Source organism: Lemur catta, chromosome 10 (assembly GCF_020740605.2).
Source record: "Lemur catta isolate mLemCat1 chromosome 10, mLemCat1.pri, whole genome shotgun sequence".
NCBI lineage: Eukaryota > Metazoa > Chordata > Mammalia > Primates > Lemuridae > Lemur > Lemur catta.
In genome coordinates, this window is record NC_059137.1 from 3860617 (window position 1) to 3880629 (window position 20013).

The window sequence follows — 20013 nt, forward strand, 5'->3', positions numbered from 1 at the left end:
TTTACCACAATAAACACACCTACACAAACGTAACGCGGGATTGTTAGAAAAGTATCCTTTCTGCCTTTTTTCTGAGCATTACAGTGCAGCTGCACGGGGTTTCCAGCTGTCCCTTCTGTCTGCAGGCAGGCTGTCTGCCTGGCGTGGTCAGCAAGCCTTGTCAGGTGCCTAACCTGCAAAGGCTGCTCTCCCTGAGCAAACCTGCCCCGTTTGTGTCGCATGCTCTGGCTTTACTGCAGCTGGTGTTAGGAGAGAGAGAAAAATACAAGAGAAAGCAAACGATCCACGATACCACTATATTGAAATTATAACTGAATATTGGCATAGTTTCATTTGGTGTTTTGGAAATGTATATGTTTGCATAGTTGATCATACTGTTCACACAGTTTTGTGGTCTTTTTTTATTGATACCATATCAGTTTTTAAAACTTCCAAATATAAGATGTATTTTAATTTACTTAACTGTTTCCCTGAAGACTTACTGTATTTCCAGTTATTTGCTCTTATAAATGTTCTGTGATGACTTTTTTGTGTGCAAAATGTCTATTCACGTTTTAAGTGATTTCTTTAGGAATAGATTTCAAGGAAGGGTTACTAGGATAATACTTAACTGCCAGCTTATTTTTCAGAAAGTTATATTAGTTTATATTTTTACTGTCAGTATACTAAAGCACCTTCTCAAAGCTTATTACGTTGTTTTTTTCAAAATGGATACAGCATGTTCATTTTTTGTAAGTACTAATTCCAGTCTCCTTCTTAGGAAGTAGAAATGATGAAGGCTGCATATCGGAAAGAGTTAGAAAAAAACAGAAGCCACGTTCTCCAGCAGAATCAGAGGCTCGATACCTCCCAGAAACGGATCTTGGAACTGGAATCTCATCTGGCCAAGAAAGACCACCTTCTTTTGGAACAGAAGAAATATTTAGAAGATGTCAAACTCCAGGCAAGGTAACTTTCATCAGGAAAGGTTTTTGCAGTGCTTTGTTTTTATTTAGTGGAGCTTCCATATTCTGGGCTGGTCTGTATCTTTCAGAGGACAGCTGCACGCCGCAGAGAGCAGGTATGAGGCTCAGAAAAGGATAACCCAGGTGTTTGAATTGGAGATCTTAGATTTATATGGCAGGCTGGAGAAAGATGGCCTCCTGAAGAAACTTGAAGAAGAAAAAACAGAAGCAGCTGAAGCAGCAGAAGAAAGGTAGGAACAAAACGTTGCATCAGTGGCCTTGGGATTAAGCTGCCACTAACAGAATGAGAACTGTGTCACCTGGTGTTGGAAGCGGTTGCAGCTGCCGAGACTGGGCTGCAGCGTTCGGCTCCCTCCACCCTGACTTGCCTTTCCTCATAGTGTCCAGTGATCTTTCCATGTTCCTTGTCCTGGCCTTGACTCACTCGACATGGCTGCAGGAAGCGTTCATAGTTAAGATTGCCACCCAGCAGCATCCCTGGCTGTGACTTGGTTTCTCTTGATGAGATCTCTTGCTTGAGTATGCTGTCACACAACAGAGAGGGCTTTCAGAGTGCAGTGTCAGGGCGGGCAAGTGCCAGTGCAGCTCACATTCCCCAAATGTGAGTGCTGCAATCACCAGCTCCTTTTCCCTCCCTGGATTTCTTACAGGCTTGACTGTTGTGATGATGGCTGCTCAGATTCCGTGGTGGGGCACAATGAAGAGGCATCTGGCCACAACGGTGAGACCAAGACCCCCAGGTCTGGCAGCACCCGGGGCAGCAGTGGAAGCAGAGGAGGTGGAGGCAGCAGCAGCAGCAGCGAGCTTTCTACCCCGGAGAAACCCCCAAACCAGAGGGCAGGACCATTCAGCAGTCGGTGGGAAACTGCCATGGGAGAGTCCTCTGGCAGCATCCCTACAACTGTTGGCTCACTTCCTAGTTCAAAAAGCTTCCTGGGTATGAAGGCCCGAGAGTTATTTCGTAATAAGAGTGAGAGCCAGTGTGATGAGGACGGCGTGACCATCAGTAGCCTTTCTGAAACCCTAAAGACAGAACTGGGCAAAGACTCGGGTGTGGAAGCCAAGACTCCCCTGAACCTAGATGGCCCGCACCCAGTTCCCCCAACCGCGGACAGTGTTGGACAGCTACGTATCATGGACTACAATGAGACTCATCATGAGCACAGCTAAGGATGAGGGTCAGTCAGTGTTACCTTGCGTATTATTGGCACAGAACAGGAGGCGTGAGTGCACGTTTCAAAGCTTTCCTGTCCCAGGGTCTGAGTGGCAAGTTCACGTGGTGGGAATGGGATAGGGTCCTTTTGACAGCTGACTGAATGCGGAATGGTGTTTGGATCTGGCATTGAAATGCCTCTTAACCTTCCCCTTGACCCACCCCCACCCCCTCCTCCATTTACCTAGCAGTGTGTACTAATCCGGGCCAGTTTGCGTTCCTCAGTAGCTTTCCTTTCTTCCTTCCCCTCCGATGGTTGCATCCTTTGAACCTGTGCAATATGAGGCCAAATTTAATCTTTAAGTCTAACACACCACTTTCTGCTTTCCTGAGGCTCAGATACCTGGGTTGGCTCTCGGTTAGACCAGGCAGTTTGTGGCATTGCAGCTAAGTCTGGCTCTGTCCCTCCCAAGAGGATGTAGCCTACAAAGCTGATTGTCTCCACATGAAAGCTTTGATGTGAGACTTTTTCACTGCTTTTTGATTCTGAAGTTCAGCATCTAAAGCAGTAGATCTAGAAAAACAATGGTTTATTCACCCTCACATTCGTTTGGTGGTTCTGATAAGCTTCCTAGAAAGTTCTGTGTGAACAAAAGCCTGTTTGAAAAATCTAGAGCTGGCACTGGGGAGACCACACTTACTCTTTGGGAAAGCTCTCATCCCTTCTTCCCCCACTACCTCTTATTTATTTGGTGTTTGCTTGAATGCTGGTACTATTCTGACCACAGGCTGGTGTGTAGGTGGTAAAACCTGCTTTCTGCGGGCGGCAAGGAGTGGTCGCTTGGAGATGTGGAGAAGCCTTGTGCGTGAGGAACTCCACCTCCAGGCTGATCTCAGCTGACTGCACCTTCGGTTAGATCCTCTCTCGTCTGTTTGCCTCCCTGTGTGTTCACACATCCTCTTGTTTATGTCAGCTTCTTTGTGACGCTGCAGCAGAAGGGCTCTGGAGGTCCAAAGAGTTTCTTCGGAGTTTATGTGACCATTGTTTCTCAGGCTGTTAGTGTTGCCTCATTATAGTAGGTTCTAGGCCACCAAAAAGGGAGCAGCTTTTTCATACCAATTCCAGCTCTCTGAGGAGCTTGATTTTTGTCACACTCTCCCATGTTAGCAATGGCAGAGTCATGTAAAGCGGAGGCTGGGTACATGTAATGTAAGTAATGTAACCTTTGTCAACATTCTTGACAGAGGCTCACTCTGTGTACCCACTGGGCTGTCCCCACATGCTCCTGAGAGGTGACAGCAGTCAGAAAACTGGCAGTGGCAGAGAATCCAAACTCAACAAATCCTCCTGAAATAAATGCTAGAAGCCTAAGAATTGTTGCTTAGTGTTCCAGCTGAGGCAAGGAGAGAGTTGGTAGGAAAGAGCCAATGATCTTGGTTTTCTTGCTTCTATTCTTTCAGTAAAAAGAATAGAACGGTTCAGTCATAAAGAGATAAAAGAAACTGTAATGGTACGAGATTTTACTGCATACGGAAGCTTTCAGCACATGAAGGTAAAAGTCTTTTCTTTTTTTAAATATGGCAATAAATATTCTAGCATCCCCAGCTAAAGGGAACTAGACCATTAGAGACTCGTGTCACCGTGGCTGTACTGCAGGAGGCCTGTTCAGGGCAGGCGTTCTGGCTGTGACCGATTCCCAGCCCGTGGCAGGGCATGTCCCAGTTGCTCTGTGCCTAGCACAGGCTGGCCGTGGCCACCGGATGTCCAGCGTGGAGCGTTGGTGATGCCACGCATTTAGTTCAGCTTTGTCCAAAGGAAATCTTAATATCCAATATGTTCTCGTTTCCTGGTTCAGTTTTAGAAAAGGAAAATGTGAACAAATGCACAGAGGGAAAAAAATGTCGTAGGTTAACTATTGAAACTGGCTTTAATTGCTCTCCCCCCTCAAGCCCGAGAGATCTGTGCCACAGAACAAAGGTACCAGGCACTTAAAGCCTTGCCTTAACTGTCAGAGGAAAGATGCCAATGTAAAAAAGAAAAAAACACTTTTAAAAAACTGGCAGATTGTAAAAATACAGGGAAGAAAGGAGGCAGCATGGTAAAGTGGACTGAGGCCCAGGCTGGAAGCTTTGCAGACACCCCTGCAACTCAGGGCCCTCGGCACTTGCCTGCTGCCTGCGTGTCCCCTTACAACCAGGGCAACCAGGAGAGGTCCAGTTCAGGTGCCTTTGATTTCTAGAAGGCCATGGGTTTTATTCAACCAAGGTTGAGGGATTGAGACCTGTAGTCATGTTGAAGTTACCCAGCCTAAAAATTTGGGCTTTTATGTTGTGATGGACTCCAGAGTCAACAGTAAGGTTTTGTTTTAGAAGCGATAAACCTGACGAGAGTCCATGGGTCACTTGATCATGCTGCAGTGAGTCATTCAAGGATGGAAAGGTGGTAGTAGAACAACTCTTGAGAGGCAGTCCAGGCCTGGGCAAAGGCATTAGAACAATTAGTGTTAAGGCAGAGCCTATCTTGAAACGGATTAAGCAGCTTGGTTTCGTAACTGTCGAGATTGGATGGGCTCTGTCCACAACTCCCTGTGAACAAGCAGACCTGTCCGAGCTGCTTGGCCAGTGCACATAACCTGCTCTCATTCCCACCTGACGCTACCCAGGGTCAGCCCAGGCCCCGAGGAGACTAGAGTCTGCTGCTTGTGCAGCACAGAATTTGTTCTCAAAGGAGCACTACGATATGGGGGGTGAGGGAGACAGGAAGACGTGGAGAAAATGGGTTCCTGACTCTCCTACAGGTAAATAAGCACATGGATCTCTATTTGATAGAACTTGATGTTTCAAAAGCTTTTCACAGGGTTCTACCATGAAGTCTATAAAAATTGTTACTGTAGAATTGGAAGAAATATGTGGTCATGAATATACGAAAACTGACTGAAACCTAAAGGTAGGAGGGCAAGGTCATTTCTTGCATCAAGAGGTTTTAAAAAATGTACTAGGACCAGTGTTACTAAGGCAGGTGGGCAGACAGTGACCTCGCTAGGTTTGCCAACAGTTTTTCAGGAGAGAAAACTGCCCAACCTTTGGGAATAAGCTGCAGAAGGTTCTTATTAGGCTCTGTGAGTGGAGAGATGATAGATGAGTTACTTTGTGAGCCAAAATTTATGTGCTGTGGTTAGGGGGAAACAGTCCAAACTATTCATAGATGGTAAACTGCTGGAGGTCCTGGAAGCCAGTAATTAGAACAATTAGGCCACCAGTGGCGTGGCCAGATAGGCCAGCACATCGCTGGGCATAAGCAGAACAACAGGAAACAAAGTCCCAGGCTCTTGTGCTGTCCCTGTTTGTGACAGCATGTGTAGTTGCCAGTGTGTTTTCGAGACAGATAAAACTCTAGCAGTTGTTCAGAGTATGCATGAAATGGTCGTGGGGCTGAAAGGATCTCTGTGAGCTGGACCTCAGGGGCTCAGACTCGCAGTCAAGAATAGAAAGCTGGGTATGTGTTTCCGTGTAGACAGTAGAACTGAAGTGTGCTGTGACTAGCCAATATGAATTCTACCAAATACTAAAACATACCACTTGCAGCCAGAAAGAACTGAAAAACAGACAAAAGTACCATGGACAAAACTGGGTTTTTCTCACTGAAAGCACTACGAGGCAGGAGGAAGCGTGAACGGGCTGGAGGAGGGTTTGGGCAGAGTGAAGCCTCCATCCGGGGCTGGGTGGAGGAGTGTCGCCCATTCTTCGCGGATACTCCTGGATAGTGGTCCCGGGAGAAGCCCAGTCCCACCCAGGAGGCTTTGCCTCTCGTGGAGGAGAAAGCTGCCCTGTGTGCGGTGACTCATGTCGGTGCTCCTTGTCTGCTGCGTCTTCGCTCTGTGAGGTACATGCTTTAACGTTGACCTGCGATGAGTAGGGAAATGTGTCCAGTCTGAAGATGTTCGTGTATCTGTTTACATCCAGAGTTCTGTGTGACACATGCCCCCTGACCCTTCTCCCAGATCGCTGCAAAGTCATTGATTGCACTTGATTAAGTTTTTGTCTGTAGGTAAAAGAACAAGTTTAGGTCGGGGACTGGCCCCTAGGCTGCTGCTGTGACCTTCATCCCCACGTAGCTCCTTTCCCTGTCCGGGACTCTTCGATGTGCCCAGGGGATTGTGTTTCCACCTTTTCCACGCTGTACTACAGTCTGTACGTGCTCACCTGAGAGAAGAGTGGCTGTAGCTACAAGGGAAACCTGCCTGCGAGAGTCGAGCACCTCCACCCACAACTGCTTTTGGTCTTAAAGTGAGTAAATGAAGGCAGAGGAGCTTTCTCCCCTCTTCCCAATGCCACACAATTATCCATCTTCTGGGATAAGTAGGCTGCTTAACCGTTGGAATACATCTTTTAGAGGAGAGACCCTGAGAGTTTGAGAACCCCCAGACCACGCCCTCCCTTCTCTTCCCTTCCCCACCTCGACACAGTGTTTGGACAGGAGGGTATGGTGCTGCTCTGTAGCAAATACTTAGGCTTATCAAAGAGGCAGCCAGGCATTTTGCACTAGGAAGAATCAGTGATCACTTTTCAGAAGACTTCTATGGACCACAAATATATTACGGAGGAACAGATTTTGCTAAGACATAATCTAGTTTTTATAACTCAATCATGGATGAACCATATGTGGCTAACTTGCAGTTTAAAGGGGTCCCATCAGTGAAAAGAAACAGGTTTTTTTAACTGACTGCTTTTAGTTAAATTGAAGAAAGTCATCTCTTGTCAAAAGGTTTAAACTTTCCCACCTTGATCTTAAAAGCATGTCAAACAATCCACATCAGATGCCATAAATATGAACTGCAAGAGAAAATGGTACAATCTTAGTGAATGGGAATTGGAATCAAAAGGGTTTGCTGTCCTTCTTAGAATGTTCTAAAATGTCAAGGCAGTTGCTTGTGTTTAACTGTGAACAAATAAAAATTTATTGTTTTGCACTACTCTGCTGTGTTGACCTGGAGTGACCCATGCTGGCCTTGGAGACGCAGAGGTGAAGTGCAGCACTAGTCCAGAGATTCAGAAGCCCGAGGGTCTTAGCTTTGAGTGGCTGGAAGAGGGGCTGACAAGTAATAGATTCAAACTTTTGTCTCTGAGGCCCATTTTATTCTGGTAAATTATGTGGCACACAGCCGCAAATCCTGTCTTTATCTACCTCAAATTCGTGCTCTTCCCCAAAGAATGGCCAAGTGGTATGGTGGGGGAGAGGGGGACTTGAGACTCCTCTACCAGAGAAAGCCCCAAAGCCAGGGGCCTGCAGTCTGTGCTGCCCCTGGCCTTGCCTTTGGTGCTTGCATTCCCGGTGGTTGGCCAGCACGTTGGGTTTCCTCTGCTCCCTTTGGTGGAACCCCACTGACAGGTGTCCCAGAGCTTGCCAACTCTGCGCCGTGCTGGTTGTTTTTTGTGCGTATGCCAAGGAAGCAGTTGCAGCTACCTCACCACCTTCTTCGTGCCCTTCAGCGCTTTGGAAGGAGGCTGAAAACTGTGCCTTTACCAATGTTGACATCTACCCTGGTTTAGGATCTCTTGGCTTGGGACATACGTGTAAGGAGCAGTGGTGACGAGCTCTGTCTGCAGTGTGGTTTTCAATTGCTTTTTTGCCTGGCTGTCTGGAAATCAGTATTGCTCCGCCCATTTTAACGGTGGAAGCAACTCCTTTGAGACAAAGACTCAGAAGGGGCAAGTTTTAGTTTGTCTGGAAAATTCAGGTTTTCTTGTCTGAATAGATCTCTAACTAGACTTTCTACCTGTGGAGAAATGTCTCAGTGCTGGCCCTCTGCAGATTGTTGGCATGAACCTCTCAGAAACAGACTCTTTCTAGAGATGGGCATGCACCTGTCTAGAGTGGTTTCTCTCTCTGCTGTCTGCTTGTGGTTCTGCTTGTGTGGCTATTGCCCAGTGGCCTTGGATGTCTTAGGAGGAATGTAGATTTTCTTTTAGGGACAAATCCCAGGAAACCAAGCCAGGCAGAGAGGTGGTAGAACACTTTTTATTCTTGACTGTCTCCCCCTGAGGAACCAACAATACAGAAGCTAAGTCGTCCCCTGTGAAGGGAAAAACCAACAGTCAGACTTACTTTGGGCAAGTTCAGAAGCCAGGGACACATTTTATAATGTTTGGGGATTGACTATGATGTGAAAACCAGGACATTGTCCTTGTACAGGAGCCATAAAATCAGAATTCTTCCAGCCTCTGGCATGGTCCCCCTCTCCCAAGTGAAGGAGTGGGAGAGATGGGTTCATTCCCCTTTGGCTTTGGTCCAGAGAACTAAAGACACTGAGGAGTTCGATTTGCTGACCCTCACTTCATCCTGGAGGCGGGAGCATCCTGTCTGGCAGACAGAGCGCGTGCCTTGCCTACAGTTGTGGCTGGTTGGGGGGGCAAGGAGCTAGGTGGTCTCCTCCAGCTTGACAGCTCGCTGCAAAGCTGGGGCCCACAGCGTGGCCAGGCCTGGCACTGTGGTGGGTGTGGCTCAGGGAGGACCTGGGGGTGCAGCTCAGTGCCTTTCCTCGTTACCAGCCTTCCTGGGACACCCTCTACCAACACCACACTTTGGGCAACTCGTGTAAGTGGAGATCCTCTTCATCAGCACAGAGCCTGACACTTAGAGGCGGAAAAGTTAGAAGTTAAAGCAAGAGAGGGAGAGAGATTCTCAGTAATGTATTGGCTGATCTCTTTTGGGATTAGTAAGTGACAGGGACTATGGGCACCAAAGCAAATGGGTCAACCAGTAGAAAGCAAATTCCGTAACAAAGCACCCCTCCACAGAGCAGCTCCCTGGCTTTGAGTTACAGTTTCCCACCAGGTGGTCTCCAGGGAGGTTTGGAACATCCTTTGTCTTTGCCCCTGTCTTTTGTGAGTTGCCTATACTTGTGTTCTCTGAACCAAGGCTGGGTGCCTGTGGTCTGGACAGGACGAGTGGCTCTCCCAGTGGTTTCCTGGTGTGCCCGGGGCTCACTCACAGGCTGCAGCACTTTGCGGGGCAGCTTCTCCGAGTGGGCGATCCATTCTTTCATTAAGTCTAGGATGATGGGGATGAGGCTGACCACGCCTCCGTAGTGGTTCTTGGCCTCGTCGCAGCTGAGATGGTTCACCACGTCGTGGGGATATCTGCAAGATGGCAAGAGGGGGCCAGGTGAGCCCACGCTCCAGGGACTCACCATGCTGTGGCACAGAACTGGACACGCACCATGCTTAGGCTCTCTGTCCCTGGAGATTCTGGTTTAGTAGGTTTGCGGGCTGGGAGCCCCAGGCGTGAGTTGTGAACCACTAACCTGTGGTTTGTAGAGACCTGGGTTAGGGGCTGAGGAACCTGCTGGTTCATCCCTCTGACCCATCTACAGAACTGCCTCGAGACTCTGGCACAGCATGCTGTGGGTTCCCTAAGGAGGACCTGCAGTGGCGGTACTGCCGCATCCTGCTATTTGCGTATCAGTGAGGATCTCTGTGGGCTTCTGGGAACAACTGCTCTATCACCCCTTCTCCCTTTGCTTGATGCTAACTCCAGTGAGACGGGTCCTACGACCAGTTTTAAAGAGGTGTCACTGAGTGGAGTCACTCCAGCAAATTAATGGGGACTAGGATTTCCTGCTTGGGGCAGTCTGGGCAGTAGCCACATGATCCACGCCACAGAGGAGAGGAAAAGTGCAGTCACTGCCCTCAGCAAAAGCCTCCGACAGGCACATGATGAGGCCTCAAGAATAGGACCAGAAGGGACTTACTTTGCCCTAAGGCTGCTTAAGTCGTTGCTTTGGCTAACAAGGGTTTTGCCTTTCTCGAGGAGGTTGTTGGTGACCAGGGTGCCAGTGTGCAGGGCCTCGCAGTGCTGGCAGAGCTTGTTCAGCTCCGAACAGATGTCCAGGAACATGAGCAGAATCCGCCGGTCCGTGGAGTTGTTGCAGTAGTGTTCCATGTAGCTCTGCACCTGCGAAGCCCAACGTGACGTGAGCTGGGGAGATGCCAACCCTTGTCCTGGTTGGCTTATAGGGCAAACATCCAGGAGCACCCACCCCATTCCTCCCACCCTCCCAGATTCATGGCGGGGGTGAAAGTAACGCTTCAGCATTTTAACATACAGACCATTGTATACAGGTAACATCAAGTGTCCCAGGCTGCACACTTAGTGCTTTGCAGGCCTGGTCTCACTCCTCACCTAAACCCTCCATGCTGAACAGATATCTTTTTAAATCCTCGTTTCACAGATGAGTATCGTGAATGTTGGAGGCTCAGAGAGGTGCAATAGCCTGCTCAGGGCACCCGTGTTAGAGGCCTGCCCCCAGCTCAGTGGCTCTGAGCCCATGCCCCGACCAGTCCCCATGTCACCTAACCCAGCCACCTCCTCAAGCAAAGGGGACTGCTCCCTTCCCTGACTTTCCATGCCACGGCCCCACTTAGAGGACCCACCCTGACAACTGCTGGGTTGGGCCACCCGTACTGAGGAGGAAACAGAAGGAACTGGAGTCATTTGGGCTCTGGCTGTGTACTGCATTTACAAGGCAGAGAAAGGAGGGACAGGTCACTAAGCGAAGCTGGGGAAAATGATTATCCATGTGAGGAAAATCAAATCAACTCTAGGAGGATCAAAAGCTTAAATACCAAAAATAAAACTTTGAAACTCCCATGTGAATATGTTTAGATGTGGAAGTATGGAAACCTTTCTTAAGCCATAAAAGGTACTAACTAAAAATACTGATACCCTGATCTATTTTCAGCTCTTTTCCTTGGTAGAGGGCTGGGTCCTTCCTTTCTCCAGGGCTGCCCGGGGCCACCCAGTGACTCTGCTTCTCATGGGTGGGCCAGGGCGGGAGGCCTGATCTTGTGTTGGGGAAACTGGCTCTGGTCCAGGCCAGATGAACTGACCCATTCCACAGCCAAACAGTTCTACTCTCTGTGATCTGATGATGGAGTAGGGGGCGGTGAGGGGTCCTGTGGCCTTAAGGCCACAGGTGGCTCTCCAGATCCCCAAGTACAGCCCCTCAACTGAATCCAAATTTTACAGAACAAATCCTTTTAAAAAAATAAAGGGATTTGTTCTGTGAAGTTTGGATTCAGTCAAAAGGCTGCACTCAGGATCTAGAAGGCCACAGGTGCCCCCCGACCCACCCCAAAATTTCTACGTCTAAGCCAGGGTTTTCAAGCTGCAACCAGTTGCCTTTCTGTTGCTAAGGGATGGCTTCCCAAATGGTCCGAAGTGTTCCGTCCCTAGTACTGCCAGGTCCACAAGCAGCTTTGTAAGGGGGAGAGGCCTTTCACTCACACACTCCTGCGGGGGCACCTGTTGGCAAGGAGGAGGAACCTGCACCGTGTTGTAACTGCAACAGAGCCGCTGCTATGTGTGCAGGCAGCCCTTGGACACCTCTGGTTCAGGGAGGGCAGGTGAGAGAGTCAACACTCCAGATGAAGAGTCGGAACTGTATAAGGCCCTGCTTGCCAGGAGCCTTCGGCTGAACCTAAGGCAAGAAGGCCACTCCTTTATGCGCAGGAGGAGACCGGCAGGGGTCCCACAGCACTGATGTAGATTCCGTGGTGGGGGCTGTACTTTTGGGTACTGAAAACCTGTCCAGTGCCCTTAGAAGGCTGAGCTGCTGGCGGATGGGCAGAAAGGATGCAGTCAGCTTGTTTTCATATAGTTCAGGGCACATGCTTGTACACATGGGGCGAACTGTTGCACGTTGGTGAATCTAGGTGAAGGTTATATGGGTGTTGCTTTTCTGTACATGTAACATGTTACAAGTTTAAAAATCGAGGGAGAAATCTTAGAAAAACCAGAGAAAAGTTTTTAAAGATGTTGCCAGCAAGGGTTGCTTGTTCTCCAAGACCCTGCTTCTCCTAAGCAGTTCTGAGCCCTGAACCACATTCCCAGCCCATCTCTGAGTAGTCACCCTTCATCTTTTCAGTACTGGGCATCTGGCCCATGTGTGTCCGGACTGCATTGCGACTCAAGCCCCCTAACTTCCTGGAAGGCTCATTTGGTCTTGAGGCCTCCAAGTCCTACAGAGCGACTTCGACAGCAGCTAACCCTCAAGGAGATGGGAGTTAAATAAAAACATCTGCAAAAGTGACTAGCAATGTGCTTAACATGTGGCAGCTTCTCAAACCCCAGTGGAATCTGATCGGAGGGACCGTATCTGTCTGGTCACCGACAAACCCCATTTCCCGTGGATGATTTCACTGGATCCACATAACATGAGTAAACTTGAGGCTCCGAGAGGTCAACTCAGTGGCCCAAGGTGACAGAGGTGGCATGCGGTAGAGCCAGGATTTACACCCTGGCTGGCTGAGTCTCGAGCCCACATCTTATAATGCTGTGTTGTTATTCACTCGCATATTTGGTGGGGGGATGAATGAATGACTCATTCCACCACTTAGGATCTGAGTCCTGATTCTGGCACAAACGTGCCTCCTGTCTCTGGGCCTCAGTTGTCCCAAGAGAGGGGACTGAGCTTGGTGAGGCCCCGGAATCGGAGCCTGGCAGGGCCCTCATGACCCCGCCCGCTTGCCCGTCGCCGGGGGCACCACCTGTTCGATGCTAGAGATGGGCCGGATCTTGTCGTGGGCGTTCTCCCTGCAGTGCTCCAGAGCAGCAATGAAGGTGAATTGCTGCTGCTGGAACAGCTTGTACTTCTGCTCGATGCCACGAAGGGATTCTTTCACCTCATTCATCGTCCTCCTCCACGGTCACACGGGAGAGAAGGGATCTAGGGGGAGGAAGGGGAGAGCAATGACATCCCGGGGGCCAGAGACTCAGCCCAGCTCCAGAGGGAAGGATTCTCCAGGGAGGATGCCCACGGCCCCCATCCGTGGGGCGCTGTGCCGAGCGTCCCCCACAACCCTGAGGGGCAGGGGCTGTTTTCACCCCCATTTTGCTGAGGAGAAGCAGCCCTGGGAGGCGACCTGCTCAAGACCCCCCAGGTTGTCCACAAGACCCCCCCAGGTTGTCCACGAGAGCTACGCCTGACCCTCGATATTTACCCTTCATGGCCACATTCTTTGCCACGAAATGTGACTTCCTGCCCTCAGCTGTAGACCATTTTTCTGGTCCTCAGTTTCTCCAGATTGTGGGTAAAACACACACACAGCCTCCAGTGCCTCCCTGTGGCGTCAGCAAAGCTGGGATCAAGGGATATGCCGTGGATGTGAAACCAGCTGATTATCAATTTGGACCAAATTATTTTAAAACATCTGCCACCCTGCAGTCAGTCGGGAGGAAAGTCTGGGAGTTCTTTTCCGGGGACTAAGCAGGGAGAAGAGTCAACACTTGCTTATCTACTCTGAGAAGATTGCGGTCTCCCTGCTCTGTTTGGGGCCGGATCCCTGATCCCTGGGCAGGGTTGGTGGCTGGCAACTCCTTCCTGCTCTAGTGTTAATTGCTGGAATCACCCTGATTAGTAACATTAACGCTGCAGGGAGTGCTGTCTTTTGGCACTTCACAGACTGTTCCTGCCTGTCACAATTGAGGCAGTCCACAACGAGTCTAGAATCCTGTGAGCAGAAAAGGCTGTGGGTTCTACGCTCCATGACATCACAATTTTGCTGAGCCCATGCAAAGTGCTCCGGACCACATCTTTATGTTAGAGCTGGAAGGGATCTCAGTAGGTCAACTCCTCGGAACTTCTAGGGGGGAAACTGAGGCTCAGAGAGAAAGGACCTGCCCAGGGTGTCATAGCAAGTTTGTTCCAGAGACAGTCTGGGTCCCAGGTGTCCTGATATCTAACCAGCATCCTCACTGCTGCATCCAGCTGCTCCTCCACTGCCACCAGCACACATGGAGTCCAGGCTCAAACGCACCAGCCAGCGCCACCTGAGCGGGGGTCAGAGGAGCCTGTGCCGAGGTAGGGTCCGAGTGAGATGCTAGAAGTGGAAGGGGCTAGAACACTTGGCAAGGACTGGAGTGGGCAAGGCACGTTCCAGGCTCCAGGCAGAGAGGAACAAGAACAGGCTGGAGCCAGGAACAGAGCAGGGCTGGACCTGGAGTAGCGGGGTGGGGGCTCTGTGGCAAGAGGAGATGGCCTCGGGGGACTGAAAGGAAACACAAGAATAGACCAGAAGATGCCTCCATGAAATGATGGGTGCAGTAAGTCAGAGAACTTGCCAAAGACAGGGCAAGAGGCCCTTGAGCGAGGCGGAGCCCAGCATGGAGCTGAAAGGAAGTAAGGCTGTCTTAGAGGAGCCACCTCAGGAGGGACCCTGACAGTCACACCGCACACACCTGAGGGGCCTACTGGAAATACAGAGGGCGCGTCCGAGGCAGGAGCCACAGTGCAGTGTGCCCGACAGACACAGCTCCCCGGGGGTGGGCCGGGGCCAGGCCAGGCAGGGCCTCCTTCCAGCTTGCTATGAGGGAGGGGCCACCGGGGTCGCGGGAGTGGGTGGGGGCCCAGGTTTACTGAACACCTGCCATGCCCTGGGCTGGTCCCTCCTCCCCAGTGGAGCAGATGCGCTGACGGGGGCACAGCTGTCGTGCCTCCCATGACGTCAGGCTCACCAAGGCCCCACTAGGGGGAGGCGAGGGAGGCCCTGACCTCCACTCAAGATTTAAGGGAGTGTCAAAAAACTCAGCAATCCAGATAAAAATATTTAAAAAAATAAAACTTAGCAGAGTCCAAAAAGAACAAAATATCAGAATTCTTAAAAGAAAAACAGGATTGCTTTGCGTGCCATATTGGAGGCAAAAGGAACCATCACTGATGGAACCAACACTGATCCTGTCCTTATTTAAATTTCTGGTATTATTCCAAATGGACTTTTGGCACTAATTTTGATTTTTAACAAATACAGCATTAAAATATTTATCTTATGATTGAGTTTTTCGGTGCTCCCCCCTCCCCCCGCCTTAAGCTTTGTGCCGAGGTGGGTGCCTCATTTGCCGCCGCCTCTTGGCCCAGGGCTCACAGATGACTCCGAAGGTGAAGCCCCAGAAGAGCCAGAGAGTGGCACATAGGTGGGTCCCCAGGGAGGAGGGGAGCGTGCCCTCTTTGCCTGGCCTTTCCCCATAATGCTCAGAGCTGCGGTTGGTGGTGGTTGAGAAGGCCCTGGAGTTGCACAGGCCTGGTTCAGATCCTGGTTCCATCCCTTCTTGCTGACTTTGGGCAAACTGCTCATCCTCCCGGAGCCTCAGTGGCATAACATGCTGCAGGGAGACAACAGCATCAGCCTCCCAGCCTTGGGGTTAGCGTAAGGTGTGGGCCCAGGCCGGGAATGCGGTGGGGCCCAGTCACTGGTGCCATCAGTGCTACTGTGATCAAAGCATGCATGTGATGGTGAAGGAATGCCACAACAGGCCTGGTGTGTGCCTCAACAGCAGCAGGGGCTGCTGACGGCTTGACCTCCTGGAGGGGGGGAGGTTTGAACCCAGACTTGAAAAGGCAGGCCTTGGAGAGATGGAGCAGGTGGGTGGTGGGGGACCCTGGGCTAGAGGTTGGGGGGAGGGGATATGGGAACATTGTGAGCAGGTGCAGAAGAGAGCAATACATGGGGTCAGGCCGAGGGACGCTGGGTGTGAGGCTATGTTTTTTTTTTTTGGAGACAGAGTCTCGCTTTGTTGCCCAGGCTAGAATGAGTGCCGTGGCGTCAGCCTAGCTCACAGCAACCTCCGACTCCTGGGCTTAAACGATCCTACTGCCTCAGCCTCCCGAGTAACTGGGACTACAGGCATGCACCACCATGCCCGGCTAATTTTTTATATATAGATTTTTAGTTGGCCAGATAATTTCTTTCTATTTTTAGTAGAGACGGGGTCTCGCTCTTGCTCAGGCTGGTCTCAAACTCCTGACCTCGAGCGATCCACCCGCCTCGGCCTCCCAGAGTGCTAGGATTACAGGCGTGAGTCACCACGCCCGGCCAAGGCTGTTTTTGGAAGAACCACTGAAGGCTTTTAAGCCAAGGGGGTGGAAAGCATTCATTCACTTGTTTGTTCATTCTACATGCCAGGCGCTATCAGCTGCTGGGCTGTCTAGCATTGGACAGAATAGACCAGATTCCTCACCCTGGAGGCAGACAATACCCACAGCGAAATGCATAGCATGTCAAATTTGGAGGACACAAAGCAGGGAAGCGGTGGGGACCTTAGGGAACAGGGCCATTTGCAGAAGGAGGCTGGGTATGGGCAGGGTAAACTAGAGCCACACACCAGCTCTCAGCTACATCCTGGCCTGAAGAAGGGTACTCACTCCAATCCTGAGAACAGCAGGTGACTGACAGGGCTCTGGGACGTGCATTATCTCAAGTCCTCACCACAGCCCTAGAAGAGGGTACCATGATTACCCCCACGCCACAGATAATGAAGCTGAGGCCAGATAAGGAAGTGCACAAGCCAAGGACTTCTTGATAAGCTAGTCTGAGCTCTCAGCTTGGATACTTCCCTTCCCCCTTCCCTCCCTCAGTGATGGCCTTAAAGACAAAAGAGGCCAAACATCAGACTGACTTGGCAGCGGTAGGGGGAGGACACCAAGGGCCTGCAAAGCTGCCAGCCTCTCCTAGGGTTCATCCACGAAGTAGACCTCTGGACTTCACTTCTACTCCCTCTAGACTTTTCATCTTCCCTATTCCAAAGCAAGAAGGACTAATATTCAGGGGGTCACTCTTTGTGTGCCTGGCTCCCTGCCACCCTCCTGGGGCTTCCTGGGGCTAAGTTCTCCAGGGATACAGTGCTACCTTGGCTGGTGGCCTCAAGAGTCCCTGAGAGCAAAACTGACTCCGTTCTTGATCCTAGCGACTTATGACATGGACACCAGGAATGGCATGAGAGGAGCTGTAATAAGCTATCCAAAGTGATCATCCCTTGAACCAGAGCCACTGCAGCCACACTGGTGTGGATGAAAGTCACAGGGTGCAGGCACTTCTCAATCGAGGGGAGGAGGGAAGGAAAAAAATGATTACCCAATAGGTTTTAGGCTTTAATTGATTTGTATTTTTTCCAGGCTGCTACAGAAGATTAAATCATGGTATGAAAAGTGCCTAGGGCTTAAAATAAATGAGGAGAAAGGCAAGTTATTTCAGAAATGTCCAGGAAGCAAACTGAACCTCTCCGGTGCAAATTGCAGGCTTGGTTGTTGTATTCTTTGTTCAGGGGGAGGCAGCTTCCTTTTCTTCCATGGCTATCTTTACAGGTGGGTTTGACAAGCCTGCCAAGGTGTGCACACTTTGAGGAAGTGGTTGTGGGGGAAGAGGCAACACTGCTGACTTTTACCATTGGGGGGCAGGCCTCTGGGCTGCTGACTGCTAGCAAAGGGCTTTGGCTGCCCTTGGGATGCCTAGTGCAAGCCCTGGCCCTGCCTTTGATTTACCCAGAGACCTTGGGCCAAGATTTTTCCCCTTCCTGGACCTCAGTTTATCCATCTGTAAAATGAGGGAGTTTGGATTAGAGGCTCTTCAAGGGGCCTTCTGATTCTAATGCTTTATGATCAACAACTGAGAAAAGAAGCCCAGAAAGGGGAAATGATTTACCCAAAGGCGCCCAGCCAACTGCTCTTCACTGTTCTGATCCTCAAAGTTCTCATCTGTCCAATGGGAATGAAGGTGCCTATTTCACAGGGTTGTTGCAAAAATTAAATGAGGTAATACTACTAATAGCAGCCCCACGTATTTTGTGCTTACTGCATGTCAGGTGCTAATACTTGAGAACAGGAGCTCGTGAGACCCTTCTATAGTCCCCACTTCACGGGAGGGGAGGGAAGCACAGGACAGGTCAACAGCCCGCCCAGCTCCCACTGCCAGTAAAAGTGAAACCCGGCCTCGAACTCTGGGCCGTCGGTTCTGGTTATGCCTGCTCCTGCTCCGTGACGCACACAGACGAGCTTGCGGAGAGCACAATGTTAAGAGTTCAACTAACAGTCCGTGCACCACCAGGCTACCCCGGCCCTCGGGGAACAAACACGACTCGCAGAGCTCCCTCCCCCGTCGCGTCTCCCCACAACCCCTCCAGGGCCAGCGGCGCAGCCCCCCCTCCCTCCGCCCCCCACCCTCCTCTCTTCCTCCACGGTTTCCGCGCCCCGGGGCCGGCGACGGCCCGCCCTCGGCCCCCTTTACCCTCGCTTGTCTAGAACGTCTCCGCTTCTCAGAGACCCAGAAGCTGGGGTGACTCGTGAGTGTCTGGGGCCCCGGAGGGGCGGGGAGGCCCTTTCCAGCACCGGCGAGGCGGGCGGGGCCGCGGCCCGATTGTTGCCGCGGGGCCATAGCAATCGGGTCACGTGGCCGCGCCGCCCCACCCGGGAGCCGGAGGTGGGGTCCGCCCGGGCTCAGACGCCGGCCCCGCGGCCCTCCGGCCCGTCCCATGCACGCCCCTCCCTCTTCTGGACCCTCCCCCGCAGCTATTCCAGCCTCTTCATTTTAAAGACGGGGAAACTGAGGCCCAGAGAGCAGAGCCAGAGCTGGCCCACGAAGCTTCCACCGCCCGGGCCAGAGCGCAGTGACTGACCCAGAGGCTCCGTCGCCCGCCCCCTCCCGGCCCCGCCGTGGTGTCGCGGGGGTCTCCGCACTGGGACAGCCCTGGTCCTAGAAGGCGCAGCTGGAAGCGACCTGAGGGTGTCGCCCGTTAAGATGCGCACATGGGGAGAGGCCGGGGGAGAGAAAATGACTTGTCCAAGCCGCCGAGCGCGTCGGCAGAGGACGTCGCGGCGGGGGCGAGCGCGAGCGGGGCAGGGGCCGGCCCGGGGCGTGGCCTATGGGCGGGGCCTGCGGACGGGCTGGGCGGGGCGGCGCGCGGTGATGACGCAGGCGGCGCGGCGGCCCTAGCGACGCGGTTGCTAGGGAGCGGCGAGCCGCAGCGGCGACATGGATGTGACCACTGCCCCTCACCGCATCCCAGCGGAAATGCCCCAGTACGGGGAGTCGAACCACATCTTCGAATTGATGCAGGTGACCCGGGTCTCCCTGCCCTGTCACGACACAGGCAGCGGCGGGGGAGCCTCTGTCGCGATGTCAGTTGTGCGACGAGACCTGCAGCGCGGGGAGGGGGCCGAGTCGCTCGCCCACGAGGCAGCCCACCTCGGGGTGTCCGATTCTTTGGTCGCTGTGACCCCGAGGGCGCCCTCGAGCTGAAGGCCCCCCTCCCTGGCGCCGCCCGGTTTGCCTCGGGCGGAGCCTGGTGGGAGGCAAGGGAGCAGGCGACTTCACACCCCGACAGCCCCTCGGGCCAGGACGTGGTCCTGGCTCTGCCGCCAGGTGGCCTTCTGGTCTTCCTTTTCTCAGTTTCTCCACCTGAAAAATGCTGGGTTGCAAGAGGTGGCCTTCAGGGCGCTCTTCTGCGCTGGCAATTCCGAGTCTGTCGAATTGTATGGGGGAGCCTCTCAGGACAGGTTTGGGAGCTGGAGGTTGTCCGAGTTAGAAGAGGCATCCCCATCCCCTGAGGCAGCCGCCTCCAGGAACAGCAGCATCGCCCATCCTGACCCCTGCTCAGGGCCAGGTGCCCCGACAGCTCCGGAGGTCTCATCCTGGGTTCCAGGCCTGACTGGGCCCCCACCGAACTGTGTGACCTTAGACAAAGCCCTGCCCTCACCTGTGCCCCGGGTTTCCTTCTGCAGCCGGTGGAGGTAAAGGCTTTTAGGAGCCGGATTGGAAGAACTCTCAGCCACTCAAAGGTTTTGAGGGCCACAGGGAAGCTGGAGCTCAGTTTCCAGAACATCTGTCTGCTCCTGGGGGTACACCCCATTCACAGAGGCACAGCCATGTTTATGCCTGTGGTCGTGTGACCTCCGACCTGCACGCTAGGGAGCTGAGTCCATCTCTCCAGCAAACATATGCTTCCTTTGGAAAGTGTTAACTGACAGAGGGAGGAGAGATTCCTAAAACTGCTTGACTGTCCAATCACAAATAAAATAGCTAGGTAGGTTAGTAGTTGGCAGGTAGTGGGCAGGATGGTGGAGCTCG

General features: G+C 52.0%; 3 protein-coding genes across 7 annotated transcripts in view; 2 read left to right on the forward strand and 1 right to left on the reverse strand.

Annotated features, from left to right (window-relative positions):
• Positions 1–7091, forward strand: part of TSC1 (TSC complex subunit 1) — a 49994-nt gene extending 42903 nt beyond the window's left edge. The window contains exons 22-24 of the mRNA XM_045563675.1: positions 761–948; positions 1034–1195; positions 1616–7091. Of these exons, the coding sequence (XP_045419631.1) occupies positions 761–948; positions 1034–1195; positions 1616–2135 (870 nt within the window). The 3' untranslated portion in view covers positions 2136–7091. The remainder of the gene's footprint in view (positions 1–760; positions 949–1033; positions 1196–1615) is intronic.
• Positions 7092–8121: 1030 nt separating this feature from the next.
• On the reverse strand, positions 8122–18310 carry SPACA9 (sperm acrosome associated 9). 3 transcript variants are annotated; one of them, XM_045563674.1, is made up of 5 exons: positions 18175–18310; positions 12667–12845; positions 9870–10072; positions 9111–9258; positions 8122–8192 (listed from the first exon to the last, which is right to left on the reverse strand). In XM_045563674.1, exons 2-5 carry the CDS (start codon positions 12808–12810, stop codon positions 8181–8183), a joined length of 507 nt encoding a protein of 168 aa, XP_045419630.1. In that variant the 5' UTR covers positions 12811–12845; positions 18175–18310; the 3' UTR covers positions 8122–8180. The 3 variants fall into 3 exon arrangements, with proteins under 3 accessions (XP_045419630.1, XP_045419628.1, XP_045419629.1); XM_045563672.1 differs by having other exon boundaries at positions 8122–9258; XM_045563673.1 differs by lacking the exon at positions 18175–18310 and adding an exon at positions 16317–16378 and having other exon boundaries at positions 8122–9258.
• A 557-nt stretch (positions 18311–18867) lies between these two features.
• AK8 (adenylate kinase 8) overlaps positions 18868–20013 on the forward strand; it is a 113286-nt gene continuing 112140 nt past the window's right edge. The window contains exon 1 of one of the 3 annotated variants that reach the window (XM_045563676.1): positions 18868–19002. In XM_045563676.1, the coding sequence (XP_045419632.1) occupies positions 18919–19002 (84 nt within the window). In that variant the 5' untranslated portion in view covers positions 18868–18918. The remainder of the gene's footprint in view (positions 19003–20013) is intronic. The other 2 variants (XM_045563677.1, XM_045563679.1) reach the window with 2 other exon arrangements.